General features: G+C 49.3%; 6 protein-coding genes across 6 annotated transcripts; 4 read left to right on the forward strand and 2 right to left on the reverse strand.

The window, feature by feature from the left end:
• Positions 1–578: 578 nt before the first annotated feature.
• On the forward strand, positions 579–1518 carry N7473_013056 (FMN-binding negative transcriptional regulator; the record flags this gene model as incomplete). The annotated part of the gene is made up of 2 exons (XM_057158995.1): positions 579–1134; positions 1190–1518. 2 exons carry the CDS (start codon positions 579–581, stop codon positions 1516–1518), a joined length of 885 nt encoding a protein of 294 aa, XP_057002949.1.
• A 2429-nt stretch (positions 1519–3947) lies between these two features.
• N7473_013057 (transcription factor domain-containing protein) lies at positions 3948–6851 on the forward strand (the record flags this gene model as incomplete). The annotated part of the gene is made up of 6 exons (XM_057158996.1): positions 3948–4046; positions 4129–4195; positions 4311–4788; positions 4844–5019; positions 5071–6118; positions 6173–6851. The coding sequence occupies 6 exons, from the start codon at positions 3948–3950 to the stop codon at positions 6849–6851; spliced, it is 2547 nt and encodes an 848-aa protein (XP_057002950.1).
• A 1432-nt stretch (positions 6852–8283) lies between these two features.
• N7473_013058 (uncharacterized protein) lies at positions 8284–8589 on the forward strand (the record flags this gene model as incomplete). Its single annotated transcript, XM_057158997.1, has 1 exon — positions 8284–8589. The coding sequence occupies one exon, from the start codon at positions 8284–8286 to the stop codon at positions 8587–8589; it is 306 nt and encodes a 101-aa protein (XP_057002951.1).
• Positions 8590–8823: 234 nt separating this feature from the next.
• Positions 8824–10473, reverse strand: N7473_013059 (uncharacterized protein; the record flags this gene model as incomplete). Its single annotated transcript, XM_057158998.1, has 1 exon — positions 8824–10473. The coding sequence occupies one exon, from the start codon at positions 10471–10473 to the stop codon at positions 8824–8826; it is 1650 nt and encodes a 549-aa protein (XP_057002952.1).
• A 1449-nt stretch (positions 10474–11922) lies between these two features.
• Positions 11923–13596, forward strand: N7473_013060 (TauD/TfdA dioxygenase family protein). The gene is given in 6 exon segments (XM_057158999.1): positions 11923–12201; positions 12286–12380; positions 12432–12506; positions 12518–12878; positions 12945–13048; positions 13122–13596. The coding sequence occupies 6 exon segments, from the start codon at positions 11976–11978 to the stop codon at positions 13326–13328; spliced, it is 1068 nt and encodes a 355-aa protein (XP_057002953.1). The 5' UTR covers positions 11923–11975; the 3' UTR covers positions 13329–13596.
• Positions 13597–13998: 402 nt separating this feature from the next.
• Positions 13999–16967, reverse strand: N7473_013061 (class I SAM-dependent methyltransferase; the record flags this gene model as incomplete). Its single annotated transcript, XM_057159000.1, has 9 exons — positions 13999–14149; positions 14201–14403; positions 14459–14597; positions 14652–15933; positions 15986–16060; positions 16131–16393; positions 16455–16471; positions 16539–16670; positions 16755–16967. 9 exons carry the CDS (start codon positions 16965–16967, stop codon positions 13999–14001), a joined length of 2475 nt encoding a protein of 824 aa, XP_057002954.1.
• Positions 16968–17179: the final 212 nt, after the last annotated feature.

Consider the following 17179-nt stretch of genomic DNA (forward strand, 5'->3'; position numbering starts at 1 on the left):
GTTGGAGCTTTGGTTTGGATCTTGGGTTTATTATCATGATCATTCTATATCATTTTTCTTCTCTTTTGGTTCCTTTTACTTTCTGTAGTGGCGATTGGCCTTTTCTGCTGTTGATTGCTGTGCATTTAGATGTGCAAGGTTGATGACTTCCAATGAGAATATGGTATTACAGTTCTACTGTTCATGGATATATTTACCTCGGTTCATTTGGGCTTCGAGGGGTGTTCCTTTTTACTTATCATGTCCTATCTATCTAGGTGATTACTTCTGGGTTGTTTCGAGAGTGTCTATATCGTATATCGTGCATCGTGTATATCTTGATCCCTAATGTGAACATACCTTAACTCCCGATCAGAGTATCCGATCAATCGTATCGGCAACGGAAATCCGGGGTACCCCTCATTTCCACTTCCATTTCCACTCTCACTTTAGGTTTAGTACCTTTTCCTTTTCCTTCTCTCTAACCCTTCCATCCACAAATTATCGGATATACACCTACCACCCACTACATTCATTTACATCCCTGCATACAGAGCAAGTTCCTTCGGTACTCCTGGTCCTGGATACAGTACCTAAATATGCATCTCCGCCCCGACCACACAGTCCGCGATCTCCCAACTTTACACTCTTTTATCCGCGCCCATCCTCTCGGTGTGCTCACTACTTCATTGCCGTCAGAGAACTTTCCTACTTTGCAATGTAGTCATATACCCTGGGTATTGGATGTGGAAACAGAGACGGGGACTGAAACGTGTGAAACGCCTGAAGCCTTCAATGGCAATGACAGCACTACTGCGTCCTCCCTGGGTATCCTTCGGGGCCATATTGCCCGCGCAAATCCCCAAACAGCCGCTATGATCGAAGCCGTCACGGACGCCCGTCCCGCTAACACTAGCACTGGAGAATCCAACCCCAATCCCAACTTAGTCGGGTCTGCAGATCAAACCCAAGCCCAGCACCAAAACAGGGAGTACGTTCTTCCGGGTGAAGTCCTGATTATCTTCGCCAGCCCTGTCGATCATTATATCTCGCCGCATTTTTACACAGCGGCGAAATCTGCTGCTGCTGCTGCTTCTGCGGGGAAAGCTAAAATCGCGCCGACGTGGAATTACGCTGCTGTACAGGTTTATGGGCGTATGAGGGTTTATTATGATTCCAAGGATGAAAGTACGGGCATGTTTTTGCAGAGACAGTTATCTGATTTGGCGGTTTTGGGGGGAGGAGGGTGTTATGGGTTTCTCCAATGCCAATGCCGGTGCCAATGGAGGTGGTGGTGAGAGTGAGGGTGGCGGGCAGAGTCCCTGGAAACTTTCCGATGCCCCTGAAAACTACATCACTCTTTTAAAGAAGAATATCGTTGGTATACAGGTGGAGATCACCCGTGTGGAGGGTCGATTCAAGGTTAGTCAGGAGAAGGGTGTTGGTGATCGGGGTGGAGTTGTGGATGGATTGGAGAAAATTGGTGGGGGGAGGGCGAGAAGGATGGCGGAGTTTGTGAGGAAGGGGCGTGTTGTATAGTACCTATTGTACATTATAGTATATCTACTGTAGTTCTAGAGTAGGTGTGAGAGTTACCTGGATAGATAGATGGTTGGAGTGTGAGATCAGATCGCAGGGCATATTGTACATACATGTCTGGATGGTTAGGTAACATCCCCGGGGTATCCGAAGCCGAAGATGGGGGAACTACTTGCATATATCCATGAATGGATAGACATACATATTCTGAGTACCTATACGTTAATGGAAATGGTCAGCAGTTGACTCGGAGGTCCCGACCTGGGCTGCGGCAGGTTTCTGCAGGACTACAGGCCTCGGTTGGATAAATGCTTGATCGGCGAGGTATGTAGTATGTATAATATCTATCAACCTGGTCACTGGTCAGTCCGTATGTCCTGCATATATCATTTTTTTATTTTTTTCTTTTCTTGACTTGCATTTCAATTCTGCAGGAAGAAAAAGCCGAAGTTTTGCGGGGGTGAGTCTGGGGGAGGGTCCGGAATAGCCGACTGGAGCAGCCTAGGGTCTATTATTTTCTTGTTTATTAGTGAGATACTATAGTATCTGTCCTGTGGCTATGGATATGGACTGTGTATTCTGCGCTGATGTGCCTGCAGTGCTGAATACCTGTATCTTCTCCACATTCCCCCGACAAATGCAGTACCACTCGAAACGAAATCTCCCTCGTGTCCAATTCTTCCCCGTCTCTAAAGGAGTAGCCACATGGCCGATCCAGGGATAGGGGCATAGTGCAGGGTGCAGGGTTTAGTTAACGGGGAGGTAGTGTGGGAGAGAGGGGAAAGATGAAAGAGGCAACGAGATGCTAGGATTACGGGTACGAGCGGAATACGTACGGAGGGGAATCGAGCCGACTAGGGACTACATAGGTGATAGCCCACCCTGCCGGCGCTTAGGTGTTCCGTTCATTTTTTTTTCTGGGGGAAGTGGATTGTTTCGGGTTTTCTGGATGGAGTCAGGGTGATGATCTAGGATCCCTCGATCTGGGTATTCAGCGAAGAATGCCGGGGGTGTTGGATCCGGGGTTGGTACAGTAGCTAGTACTAGGAGGTACAGTAGTTGGTCTAGTTGAGCCAGGTTTGGTTCTGCACGGGAACCAGTTCCAGAAGATGCAGGGTAAACTTCGGGGATGGACTGGGTCGGTTGGAATGGAGTTGTCCGGAATTCTTCAAGAGCATTTTGGGTTTGGCGAGGGGGGGCTAGTGTTGTAAGTACTGTACATAGTGCCTAGTTCTTGGGGTGGAGGTTTTATGTGAGACATGAATGACTATGAAGTAGAATAGTAGAATAGTAGAATAATAGAATTGTATCACATTATTATGTACTTACTGAACTTAGTGTATGGCAGGGATTTGTTAGACCTGGGTCCACGCGGCATTGGACCCCGTGATGAACCGGGAGAAGGAGAGGCGGAGACAGGGGATGGGAACAACCATAGAGATACAAGTAATAGACATAGTAATAAGAGTGGAAGGATGTATTTTATGATTATAGTACGGAGTATGTATCTCCTAATAGATCGCCTCGGAAGTCCAGACAAGCCCTAACGGGCGGAGGATGCAGGAGAAAACAGTAAATGCTCCGAACGGGCGCCTGGCGTGCGTCCGGAGTAGATTAATTGGGTGGAGAGTGGAGTTGAGTCGTTAGTAATCAGTTTGGATAGTATGTTCCAGTCAAACCAATATTTATTATGTACTGGAATGATTTATCTATTGATTATAATAGAGTCCATTGTTATAAGGTATGGGAATAGTGGTTAACCACGATCGGGTCCAGTATAGAGAGAAAAGAAGCAGTAGTGGGAATAATAATTCCTCTCCTATGAGTCCATACTCCTTCCAATCTTAGTCTCTTAGTATCTAGGGACTACTCAACTAAGCCATAGTTAGTCCCTCTCCGTAAAGTGTTAAGCACTCCCCCAACTGGAACCGAGCCAGTCAATCAGCCCCCCCAGACCAGACTAAGAAACACTAAGAGTTGGAGGCGAAGGCGTCAGAAGTAAAAGGACTGACTAGGATTAAGATACTAACTTGTTTAGAATAAATACTAAAATAACTAAACCAGACCAACCATTCATGATTCAACCAGAGTTTAAACCAAAAAACCCTCGAACACTCGAAGAGAAACTCCGGCGGCACTTCTGGTTCTTCTCCGCATTTTGTTTCTCTCCACAAATCGCCTCCCCCTCTTTTTTCTCTTCTTTTGTTAGTCTTTTTTAGTCTTCTACACTACTTGGCACTGCTTCTTCGGTCGGTTTCGTCGGTTTCTCGGGTTAACGATCGCCTCATCGTATTCCTCACCTTTTTCTCTCTTCCTCTTCCATTCCCATTCCTTTTTTCCCCTTCTCGACTCTTTCTTTCTCTCTCCTCCCCTAATCTCATTATTCGATCATTCCCTCTATGCCTCTCTCCCGTCTAACTCAATGAGCGATGTCGCGCCCGCAGGTCAGTATCGACCGCCTGACGCCGCGCCGCGCGACGGTTGAACCGCGCGAGGCCATGAACTGCAAGTCTTGTCGCAAACGAAAGGTGAATACTACCCACCCCCACGCTTCAATACTACCAGTAACTATCTAAATCAATCCGGAAATACTCATCGCTTTTTTTCCAGATCAAATGCAATCGTCTCCGTCCCAGTTGCGAAGCCTGTAAGGTCTTCCAATGTCCCTGCGTTTATGGTGAGTGCGCACTGCGCATCCCGAGGATACTCCGCTCCCTGGGCTGGGGCCGATTCCGGATTCCTCCCCATTGCATGATCTCCCAACTTAGCTAACCTCCCACGTCCTACGCTAGATGCGATTCCCAAAAAGCGCGGCCCGAAAACAGACGTCCTCGAGGCCCTTCTCAAACGTGTCGATGGTCTGGAAAAAAGACTCCAGGATGAGAAAAATCCCATCTCTCCGACCTCCCCGGATAAGCAACAACCCGACGATCTCCCGCTCGGACAGGCGCAGGGCGCCCGTCGCAACACCGTCGATGCATCCGCGTTTAACCCGTATTCTGCGACCGACTCGCGACCGGCGCTGTCTTCTACCTTGTCGCAAAATTCAGACTCGTTTCCCAGGTTGACGGCACATGATCCCTCGCCGGCCTTGCCCCCGCAATCGGCACCCCAGAATGGCGCGCTCTCCGAGGTTTTGCTCGATGCGTATTTCGCGCGACTACATGGGAAACCGTTCTTTGTTTTGGATGAAGCGGGGACTCGACAGCGACATCAGTTGAATCAATTACCGGTACATTTGGCGATGGCGATATCGGCCATGACACTAAGGTGAGTCCTAAGCTGGAGACGGCGACCCTGCGATCGACTGTCTAACGCGTTGTAGGTACACTCATGTTGGACAACCGGAGCAGTCCTTGCGTATCGGTCTGGATGCGGCGTTGCAAGCGCGCCGGATGATCGATGTGGATAATCCCACGATAGACGGGCTACAGTCCTTGCTGTTACTCTCCCAAGCCTTTTTTGCCTACGGATTGGGCAAGAAGGCTTATATGACTTTCTGTATGGCACTTCCCAGTAAAATATTTGATTTTCTTGACTGACTTTTTCTAGCAAACTGCGCAGCCATGGCGGTGGCTCTGGACTTGCTGCGTGAAATGCCATCTAAAGCCAATCTCTCCGCGGCTGAGCGTGAGACGCGACGCCGATTATTCTGGTCCGTCTACCTGATGGACCGATTCATTACATGCGGATCCCGACGGCCATGTCTCATCGCCGACCACTCTATCGTCCTGCGGCTCCCCTCGTGGTCCCCCCATGCAGCCGGTCTCAACATGGAAGGCGAGCTGTTCCATGTTGGTCCCAATATCCAATATTCGGCTGATTCCCGCCGAAAAGCACCTAGTGCAGCATCATTATTGATCGATATCACCCGTATCCTGGGAGTCACCAACCGATATCTAGCGGCCGGTGGTGTCAAGGGAGACTCGCACTTCCCATGGCATGCACTCTCGAATCTGTCCAAAATCCGACAAGAACTGGATATTTGGGCGGCAGGGACACAGGATGTTTTTGCTTCGATAGAGGCACTATTTGGGCATCCGGAGAGCACAACGCTACTTTTGAGTAAACTGATCTATCATCTGGTGCATTGTCTGATATACCGCCCCTTCCTGCCTATCGATCTGGTGGAGCTGCGAGGCACAGGCCAGCATCAATCCTGGCAGATCGAGGCAACTAATCTCTGCTTCTCCCATTCCAATGCGATTGCAGAACTCGTCGAGCTGGGCCGGAATTCCCCGCTGGTGGAGTGGCCTGCTTTTGTGGGGTATTGTGTATGCACGGCGGGTACTGTGCATGTCCACGGTGTGCACTACAAGGGCCGTGAAGGCGAGGTCTTCTCGTCGAGTGCTGAATTCCTCACCCGCGAGATGCACCAGCTGGCCTGGTTGCGGAATTCCTGGGCTGGTGTCCAGCATCAGCGGGAATTGCTTCAAACGATATATACCTGTCATGCGGAGCTGGTGCGGAATCTGGCGAGTAGCTCGATGCGCTTTTCGCCTGTTTTCCATTTGGAGGATTTCTTGGACCGATATCCCGGTCTGACGGTGGATGGTGCCCATGTGCGGTTGGTTGATACTGGGGATGAACTGGTCGCAAGGTGAGAAGCCCTTCTCGAATGTAATGCCTGCAATATCTAACATGAATATCTCAGTCCTCCCGGCTACGTCGATCAACAAACCCAATTCTACCGTCCAATGGCACCACCCTCCTACCAACAATCCCACTTCTATACCAACCTCCGTCCCACACCATCCCCCCTTCCATCCTCCCATACCCCCGACTCCGACCGTCGCAACTCCCACTCCCACTCTCAACACCCAAAACAACATCAACACCAATCAACCAACCCCCTCTCCCCATCCCTCCACTTCCATCAACACCCTCAACCCTCCCCTTCCCTCTCCTCCATCTTCCCCATCCAATCCGCCTCCGACCACCTCTCCCACTCAACATCCTTCTCCCCCAGCGCCTTCGGCCTCTCCCCACCCGCTTTCCTAACAGACCCCTCCCTTGCCATCGGCCCCACACCCCCGTCAAACCCGCAATACGCCACCTTCCCCTTCGACACAGCGACTACCCAGTCTGCTGCGGCGCTCACTCCTGGCGCGCAGTCGCAGACGAGCGGCTCGCATACGGCGAGTAGTGAGACGGGGAATCTAGAGAAAGATCCGTTTTTGAGTCTGTTGGAGCAGTTGGCGGAGAATGAGCATTCGCAGGGGGGTCCGAGTGAATTGGATTTCTTTTTGACCGGGGCCGTGGATGGAGAGGGGGATGTTGGTGTTAAGGTTGGTGGTGTTGGGGAGGATGGGAGGAGCGGGACGGAGATGTAAATATCAAAAAGGATTGGATTGGATTGGTTAAACTTGGTTGTGCTGAATCTGGGGTATTATCTGCGGTGGAACCTTGTACATATTGTTTCGTGAATGGATATGCCGTCAGCAACGTCGCTGTCTCAGGCTGGTTTGGTTTGGTGTTGTTGAACAATAGGTGGTTTCTACTCAGCACTCAGGTAGTCAAGTCTGAGCTATTCAACACAATAACTATGGATAGATGGAATAGGTAGTCTCTCAGGACTCAATACCCATTTGAAAATGATTGTCATCCTTATCGAGCTTCCTTTCAAGTTCCACGTATCTAAATCTTAGTTTAATTCTTGAATTTCCTCTCTTCCTTCCTCTTATCTCGTATTGCGATCTACTTTACCCATCCATTTCACTCGGAATACGAGTTTTCCTCCTCGCCAAGTCGAAATCTGCCTTAGACTTGTAGCCTCGGCACATATACGAACTAGGCAGGGCAGGGCAGGGCAGGGCAGGGCAGGGCAACGAATCACGCCCGATGAGTCTATTCTTCACTAGATAAGTGTAGATAGAAATTGTTATTAACATTGAGAGATGATTTCTAGGCACGTAAGTAGCAGATTTGGGATTTTGGTCTACCTAGCCTAAATCGGAAACGTCAAGCGATAGTTCAAGGCTGAATAGTTAGTAGATGGGTCCTAGGATCTTAATTCGATGGTATAATTCATGCATTAATCTGCAGATCAACCTATCACGGCAAACATAGCGCCTAGTCTACATGTGCTGCCTTGCCTATTGGAGTGCATATGGTGTCTATTTCTTTTCTTCCTTTTCCCCAGCCACTCTTATCTCTCCATCAGTATTAGGCTTCTTCCATCTGTGAAATGGAAACAAGATGGTGGTAATTGATTGGAGTGTGCTGGTAGTGGGGTCGATCTTGGACAGGGCTGTGCGGGTGCCCTGCGTCTCCACATAGATGCCATAGCCACTGTCACGGCTTAGAATACACCACTTACGTAGAGTGTTGAACACGTGGAGTAAATAGGAGTGTGAGTCAGTTGATAGAGAAAACTTATTAGTTTTCCATAGTTGGTGATTTGTGGTTAGTGATTAGTTGTTCGTTGTGAGGGCAGGAGGTAGAGAGTGTAAACCTGGTGGGTCTCTTCTATACGTGGTGCCGAGGTGAGGCTCACTTTTGTCTCGGTAGGGAGTAGATGGAACAGGATGAGCTATCTATGGATTTGATCATGTGTATATATTTGTGATCTGGTCTTGGACTGTCGAGGAGAGGTATATAAAGAGCTTGCCCTTCTCTCGATATTCTACCATCTCAACAACTATTCAAATCCATCTGATCTTGTCTACATCGACAACCACCTACTTTCAGCTCCCCTTGAGCTTGCATATCCAATCCAAACACATATCTCATATCCATCCCATCCATCTACTCTTTTCTATCAAAATGTGGGAATTCCTCAAATCCCCCTCCCGCCGCCGCCGCGAAGCCCGTCAACGCGCCGACGAAGAATTCCACAAAGAACAAGCCCGCCTGAAAGCACTACGCGAGCAGAGCCCGCAACAGCAAGCAGCTGCAACGCTGAAAATCACGCCCGCTACGCCTACCACCCCGGCATATAAACCATACTATCCCCCGTCGAGCACGACTTCTGCATCGCGGTCGCGCGGCTCGGGATATTCGAGCGGAGGGGGCTCTTATGGGGGGAGGGTCGGGTTTCTCTGGAGATTCGGGGTGTTCTTCGGGGGGTGATGGGGGTGGTGGTGGTGGTGATGGGGGTTGCTGAATGTTTTATTGAATGCGTTAAGATATATGGTTTTATTGAGATTACTCGCTTGCAAGACGTAGGTTTATGACTTTATGCTTTGAGTTACTTATCTGAGAAATTGATGCATTTACGAAGAAAGGCTTGATGTATTGGAAAAAGAAATAGTAGCACTTATTATAGATCATAACTTCTGGAACTGCAATGATAGTCCAGCAACCTCAAACAACGTCTTCCTTCCCTCTGCTTTCAATAACCGCAACATGCCCCGTCTGATAAGGATCGACCTTAGTATGCTTGAACCGACGAGCAGGAATCTTTTGCTCAAACAGAATATCAAGTTCACTATAACTTCTCCCCTTCGGCTCAGGCAATCGGAAAAAAGTCCAAACAAAACACAAAAAGCACGTTCCAAGCCAAAAGAAGCCCGCCTTTGCACCCCAGTCCCACGCTGTAGGAGTCAACTGATAATTGATCAGCACATTCGTCACAAGTCCGGCGATATTATAAAAGTTCCGCGCAATCACAATCGTCTTCGCTCGTAGCCTTGTCGACGACATCTCCGCGACGAGAGAGTAGCATACAGGACCAACGGTAGAGTCATATACAAAGGCGAAAACGAGAATCATGGAACCGACAGCCCATGAAACAGATTTGTTACTCTTCGGTGCAATGCCAAGCATACCGACAATGAAGAGAATCACACACATTGTCGCTGTTCCGACGAGGTAGATCCTTCGTCGGCCCACGAATGTCATCACCCACCATGACAAAAGAGTTCCAACGGCTGCGATGGCGTAAAGACCCATCGACATGTCGAATGCGTCCACGATAGGAAGACCGGCTTGTTCGTAGAATGTCGTTGAGTAACCAATAAATGTTGATCCACAGATACTCTGCGCTACCCAAGCAGCAGTGCAGATCTCAGTTCGACGGAGATCCACGCCCTTGAAGCAGTCCAGGTAGCTCGATCCCGAAGAAATCTCCTGTTCGAGTTGATTGGTGTGTTCCATCATAGCAATGGTTTTGTCGGCGTCAAAGTCTGGGTCGGTTGTCGTTGTGAGTCTCAGCAATGACTTTTTCGCTTCTTCGATTCGACCCTTGCGGACTAGCCACCATGGAGACTCAGGTGCGAAATAGACGCCGACAATTAGGAGTGGTGGCCACATCCACTGGATTCCGAAGGGAATGCGGTAGGCGTCGGATGTGGTATTGTTGACCATTCCGCGGAGTACTCCAGAAGCGATGAAGTGACCGATTACCCAGCACAGGTTGTTGTATGTTGTAAGGTATGCACGAAGACCAACGGGGCACACCTCTGAAGCATACGCAGTCGTGATGGTTTGGAACACGCCCCACGGTAAACCACAAAGAATCTCGCCAACCAGAAGCATCTTGATATCCACGGCGAAGAAAGTGATAAAGATGAATCCGGTGATCATAACCAGAGCCCCAAGAATAGTCTTTCGATAACCGATACGCTCCGAAATAAGACCAGTCAAGAACAGACCAATGATTTCACCGACAGCTGCACCATCGGATAAACCAGATCGCCAAGGCGCTGAGATATTGTATTTCCCAGTCTTCGGGTTGAGTTCGCCATATTTCTTGCTGAATGTTGGCAGTGCGTAGAAATTGGCCAACAGAAGAGTGTCGTATCCCTCCATCACGAGAGCGGTTGATAGAACGATAGACCATAATGCAGCTTTGGGGTATAGTTTCAAAGCTCGGCCGAGTGACATTTGTTTTTCCAGCTCGGCACCTTCCTTTGCCTCATTGATGAACTCGGACTTTTGGGCATTGGAGTGGTGAATGATGGGCTCCTCATGATGTTGGAGTTCACCTCCCTCTTGCTTGATAGTGTCCGACATGGCGTTGGTCACTGATTGAGAGATACTCGTTGATGCAAAATCTAAGTAGTAATGCTCTCTCAACACAGACAAAAGCCATGTCCGCAGTCATACTTGCGGTATTCTTAGTTATATAGGCCCATATCTGAAGCCCTGATATTTATCAGTTTCAGAAAACATGTATATTCGGACAAATTCTCGGAGAATTCAGTGTAAGCCACCTGATGCTCATACTGACATTGAAATGGCGACATCACATGGCAGTTGGCGAATCACAGCATCTTCAACGATTTCCACGGGGCGTTGTCAAATAAGCGTGTTAACATGACTTAGCGTAGACTAGGAACCCACTTAGAACTCTGGAATCGCTCGACTCATGAATGTGATGGTCTGTGCGTAACGGGGCAGTCTTAGCAAGGCTTAGCTTCAACTAAGCTTGAATTCTGGCTTGCGCCATGGCTGTGGCTGATTGCGAATCGACTTTCCACTGTTTAGATATCTTGTCAGACCATTGGCGAAGCTTAGCTTTGAATTTAGTTTCGGCGATAGTTCCTGACAGGGCACCCTAGTGGGAATCATCCAACTAGGTAGCAGTATTCTTTGTAGCCACCTTGTACGCTAACACCACATAAGATGTAACAATTGGAAGCTTCAGCCATGTGAATGTACCCTGCAGCGCTTGGCGACTTAGTTGTGGATCTTTTTCTCGAAGCTGAGAATAGATTCGCGGCAAAGTCCACGCTGGCTTTGTTAGAATCTCACCAAGCACACCATCCTGAGGGTAAATGTCATGAGAGGCGATGAGCCGACGGGTTCCCCGGTTATAAATCCTTTGCCCTGATGACTGTAACACGGAGAAAATCTCGGCTTCGATGAAGAAATCACAGAGTTTCTTCGGTCGGTACCTTGACCGGCTTAAGTGAGTCTAGAAAAAACGTGGAAATTGCGGATCGCTAACATCTAACTGCCCATCTTATACTTTATATTCCCCGCATTTTGCAGTATATCACTACTGTAGCTTGCACATTGACTCGGGGAAGGTCGGGGTTAGGTTGAATTTAAATCCTCCACTTGTCTGAATATACCCTGAAACTATCTGTTGGTATGGTAGAAAAACGTTTTCTTAGAGCAATTTATGTGAGTCTGGTCAGCAGGTCTCTTATGGGGAAATTCGGATTTCGATGGTTGATGCCATTGATAGAGCAAATACCAGCTTTGGCAGAGTGTCGGCTATCAATAAAAATTCAATTCTGTAGCTACTTTGGCATGGCATGATGAGTAAACTCATGTTCAGTCGGCATTATCAGTGGATCAGCAGTGGATACATACATGTAGTGGAGACAGAATAAGAAAATGACGCCATAGCTTGCTTTTATTGCGAATCAAAGCCGCGTATCCCATAGGCGCCTTACTGATGTTATAGATAGACATTGTAGTCGAATTATTTTGCTAGCAATTTTTTCGTGATCAGAGCTTACTCTGCAATTACTGTTATACTAGAGCTCGGCTATCCAACCTTCAACATGGTTGCCCCAATCCTTCAAACAACATCCTCATCGACCATAAAAGGCGGCAATCCTGCGGCACAATCACGACTATCAAGCCCGCTTCAATACTCGGGTTCATTGAACAGTTTCTCCCATTCGGATCTCACACCTGTCATTGGTAGAGAATATACCGGGATACAGATTACGGATATCTTAAAGTCGGAGAATTCGGATCAAATTATTCAGGACTTTGCTGTTACTGGTGAGTAATCCTTTTTGAGCGTTTACTTGAGGATTGCGCTTTGAAAAGGCGCGTCATGTGAACTGTGTTCTAACTATCTCCAAGTCTCCCAACGGGGCGTGGTTTTCCTACGAAATCAAGATGTGACACCTCAGCAGATGCGTGATTTCGGAGAGCGCCTTTCTCATCTATCTGGATGTGTAAGTAAAACCAAAAGCTTGAATCAAAGCCCCATTTACTAACCACCATAGATGCAGCCCTCATCCTCAACTCTCCACATCCACCCTCTAACAGAAGAATCCTCCGAACTAGGTGACCAAATCAGCGTAATCTCCAGCACCAAACAAAAAAAGGCGGCGGTCTCACACACCAACTCAGCGACACCAGTCGTTTCGCCTCAGTAGGCTGGCACTCAGATATCAGCTTCGAGCCCGTTCCGTCCGATTACGCCATGTTGAAAATTCACGAGTTACCTTCTACGGGCGGGGATACGCTTTGGGCTTCTGGGTATGAAGTGTATGATCGGCTTTCGCCGGCTTTTGCGATTTTTTTGGAGGGTTTGACTGCTACGCATGATGGCGGGTTTTTTCATGATGAGGCTAGACGGTTGGGGAATCCGCTTAGGGAGGGGGAAAGGGGGAGTCCGTTGAATTTCGGGGGCGAGTTGAAGGCTGTTCATCCTGTTGTTAGGACGAATCGTGAGTGAACTTTTTGTTGAGATTGATTCTTTGGTTTCTAGGGTATGGACTAATTTTGATGAACAGCTGTGACTGGTTGGAAATCCGTCTACGTTAACCGTGGTTTTACTCGCCGTATCAACGGAGTGACAAAAGATGAGTCGGACGTGATCCTGCAATATCTATTCAACGTAAGTCACCCAGCACAACCTTCATCTCAAACCTCCCAATCACAGGTACAATCTCTAACAAACCCAATATCAGCTCGTCACCCAAAACCACGACGCCCAAGTCCGTTTCAAGTGGAACAAGAATGATATCGCGATCTGGGATAATCGGTCTACATGGCATACGGCCACTTACGACTATACCGAAACACGTACTGGGGATCGGGTGTGCAGTTTGGGCGAGGCGCCTTATTTTGACAGTCTGTCGAAATCGAGGAGGCAGGCTTTGGGGGAAGGTGCTTAGGGTTGAATGCTAAATTGACTACCATTCCAGTGGTTTGGGTAATCAATGTTGGATAGAAGGTCAAGCTCCATCTCTGGCATAGGAACTTTACAGCCCCGGCCTATGTCCTTTGCCCACGGGACATACATTTAGCTACTGTTATTCCTGGTGATTAACACTTCAATGGATCTATTTGTACTATGCCTCAAGGCTCTAGATAGCCATGATGCTTGCTCACTCTGCGTGACCTTTTTCCAAAGCCAATCTATAAGACGCAATGAGCCTCTCCTCACATTCTTTCATACAATGGAGTAATATATTTTATCAGTTATATCACAAAAGCCCAGTGTATGAATCTTTCGAGTAGACGTTAATCATGTCTCATTCATTTCAATACCTAGAAACATCACAGATAAACATTCACCACCCATATACAGGCACAACAGTAAAAGAAACACTCGTTCATCATTCAAAAAATAAATTTTGTAATCAACCCCACCGCCATCCAGGGGTTCTTTGTACTCCGTACACCTCAAAAGAAATATGTGTCATAAGAATGGGAAAAAAAGGGCCTAAACCGGCCGAACAACAGCAAACTCAGTGGGAAATCACGTTAGGCGCGAGAAAGAAGAAAAAAAACATAGGGCAACACGCTCATAGAAAGGAGAAGGTAAGGTATCATCTAGGAAGTTTAGATTTGCAAGTCCTCCACGCTGCTGGATCGCTTTGCGGAGCCGACGGCGGCGTCGCCGAGGGAGAGGGAGGAGATGGTGCGGCCGTTCTTGGGGCGGTCGATGTCTTCGGTCTTGGTGCAGATCCATGTTGAGGCGTACATGTTGACACTAGAGGATGTTAGAGAATTTTTAATCAAAGAACCGGGTTTGGAGGCTTACCGGTCAATACATGTGCCGGGGAAGCGGGCTCCCACTCGGCGGGCCGAGAAGCCGTTCTCTTCAAAGTGCTTGATGTACCAGGGCTCGATGCTGGCAGAGCGGAGGAGAATGCGGCCACCCTTCTTCAGGGCAGTGTTGAAGCGGCGGGCTTGGGCGGGAGCGGCATCTCCCTCGGGGTCGAACCAGTCCATAGAGTCCATGACCTTGAAAAACGATAAGTTATAATGTTGATGAATGTGTTGGGGCTGGGTTACTTACCACGGCGATGGTCAATGTACCGGGGGTGATGCGGTTGATCACCTCGTTGATCTCATCGGTGTGAATGCGGAGGCCATCAAAGGCACCGGGGGTGGAGAGCTTGACATGTGCTTGCGGGGAGAGATAGGTGGGGTGGCAGCTGTAATTTGTTAGCGGAATGATCCAGATCTCAAACATTCGGGTTTCAACATACCGGCGTGAGAACTTGCCCTGCATACACAGGTAGTAGAAGTAGTTGTCGTTGCTGATCAGAGTATCGTTGACAACAGGGTCCAGGGTGTTCACAACGTATTCCCAGATGGACTGGCCACTGATATCCTTGCCCTGCTTCATATCTGTCGTCAAACCGTTACGGAGGAAATAATCGTCAACAATCATGTTGCGCTGGTTGCGAGGCACACCAGCCGCCTTCCAGGCGAACCACTCGGTACTGACAATGGCCCAGTTCAAGGGCTTGCTGAGCAGGACCCGACGAATGCGAGGCCAGATCTCCCGCTGCTCAGCCAGAGTCTGTGCTGAGCACATCTTCTCCACCTCACCCTGAAGTCCGAACATGTTGAACAGGTAGCGCACCATGCGGATCGCGTGGCGGGAGCCACCAGTCTCATACAGACCACGACCGGACTTGGAGGTGAAAACGTGAGTGTGCTCCGCCCAGTACTGGAAGGCCTGGCTAGACAAGTGAGGGCTGAGCTTGGAGATGAGGAGCTCGCGGAACTCTGCGTGCTTGCCCTCGCCGAAAATCTTCCACATGTCACGGTAGCCCAGGGCGATGTAGCTGGCCACCTTGAGCTCCAGAAGGTGGTTCTGGTTGGGGTTCAGATCGACGGCGTGAACGCGACGGGGGTTCTTTTGCAGGTAATCCAGGATGTTGTCACCAGCGCTGGTAATAGCCAGAATCACATCATCAGGACCGATGTTCAAAAGGCGGTGATCGACACGAGGATCCTCCCAGGTAAAGGCGTAGATGTATTCATTCTGGAACTGGGTGTGCTTGGGCAGCATGTCATTGTAGTGGATGCGGTAGTGGTGGTTCTGGTAGAAGGAGGATGGAAGGGGCAGGTTGGCGCTCAAGTTGATCACAGCCGACTCATATGCCTTGGAACGGATCTCGGTCGTGCTTTTCTCCACGGCCTTGTCCATTTCCTTCTGGTGGTTGGCGGGAAGCAGGTAGGGAGACTCGGTGAAGGATGCATCCAGCTTCTCAATGGCGGCGTGGCTTGAAGGGGTGGAAGCAATCTCCTTGGGGCAACCCACGAAGATGTAGTATGGGATACCACCGAGAGCATAGTTGCGCTCACTGGCCGAGATCACGGTACCAAACTTGTATTCGAGGTAGTCACGACGAGCGGCTTCCAAGCTCACGCGGTCAAAGTCGAACCACGCACGCCAGAAGACACGACCGAGCCAGTTGACGTGGCGGTTGAAGGCACCACCGGTGTAGTTGCGGCAGGAGACATCAACGATGCTTTGGACTGTACATGGTGTGAGTATCTGTGTTCCTTTACCCCGTGGTTCAAAGCTTACCGTAGAAGTCGCAAACACCCAGCAAACCGGTAGCCTTGAGGCGGGAGGTCAACGAGTCGACAACGCTGTAGTAATCTGGCAGAAAAAAAGTCAGAATGGTCACCCGCAAGTACCTCCCAGGTCTTTTACTGTTGAGTCCACCTACCGGGAATCATAGACAAGCTGTAGCTCATGGTGATCAGGTCCGCACAATCGGTTGTCGCACCATCAGCCGCCTTGGGGTCAATCTGCTTCTCGGGGAGACGGAACGACCGAGCATCCTGGCACAGAACGGTAACATTCTTCCAGCCGAGGCGCTCAAAGCGCTGACGGGCAACATCACAGAGAGAGGGCGAGAGATCGACGAGGTAGACTTGATCGAAGAACTTTTCCACAGGGAGGAAAGCGGACATGGCCTCGATGTTATATCTGCCAGCAGGTCAGTCTAATGTTCCAAAATATACGGTTTAGATGCGTGTCTGCTGCATACCCCGTGCCACCACCGACCTGTAAAGAGCGATTGTCAGTTCTTGTGTGTCTTTCAAAGCTTCGAATCTTTTGATTCATCACTTACATCAACCCAGACTGCCTTGCCCGCCTTGATCTCCTTGTTCTCGACCTTGTACTTCAATTGCGCCGCAACCAGACCGAGCATGTCCTCACGACCATGGAGGAGACGACGGCGGGTAGCATCGTAAACAGTCGCCTAGTAGTCTCAATGTCAGCTCTCTGCGATGGTGATTTTCGGAGCTTGTTGTCACTCGGATCTCGCAAGCTGGCTTCCACATACTTGAGTCTTGTAGAAGCTCTCCAGCGCACCCTGCTGGCCCTCAACACTCTTGTCATGGGGCTTGATGAAACTGGCCCAAATAAACTTGACATATGTGAGAGGACCATGATCCATATCAAACTTGAACTGCTGAAAAGAAACGAGGAGAACGAGCCCAACGAGGGTAAAGACCGAAAAGGCCGCGCCGGCGATGTAGACGTGCAGCCAATCCATAACGAGCCTATGTGTGAGAGAGGGAGAGTGAGGGGGAAGAGAGGAAGAGGAATTAGGAATTAAGGAAGCGCGAGCGGGGAGAGGAGAGAGCACGAGGGGAGCAATTCATATAGTACGGGAGCATGACAAAGGTGAATGGCACACGCCCCATCGCGAGGGGCAGGGAGCATCACGGACATCGAATCACCACGACACATGGGTGGGGAGAATTG

This window comes from Penicillium subrubescens, assembly GCF_028828155.1.
Source record: "Penicillium subrubescens strain IBT 31985 chromosome Unknown utg000011l_segment0_segment0, whole genome shotgun sequence".
Taxonomy (NCBI): domain Eukaryota; kingdom Fungi; phylum Ascomycota; class Eurotiomycetes; order Eurotiales; family Aspergillaceae; genus Penicillium; species Penicillium subrubescens.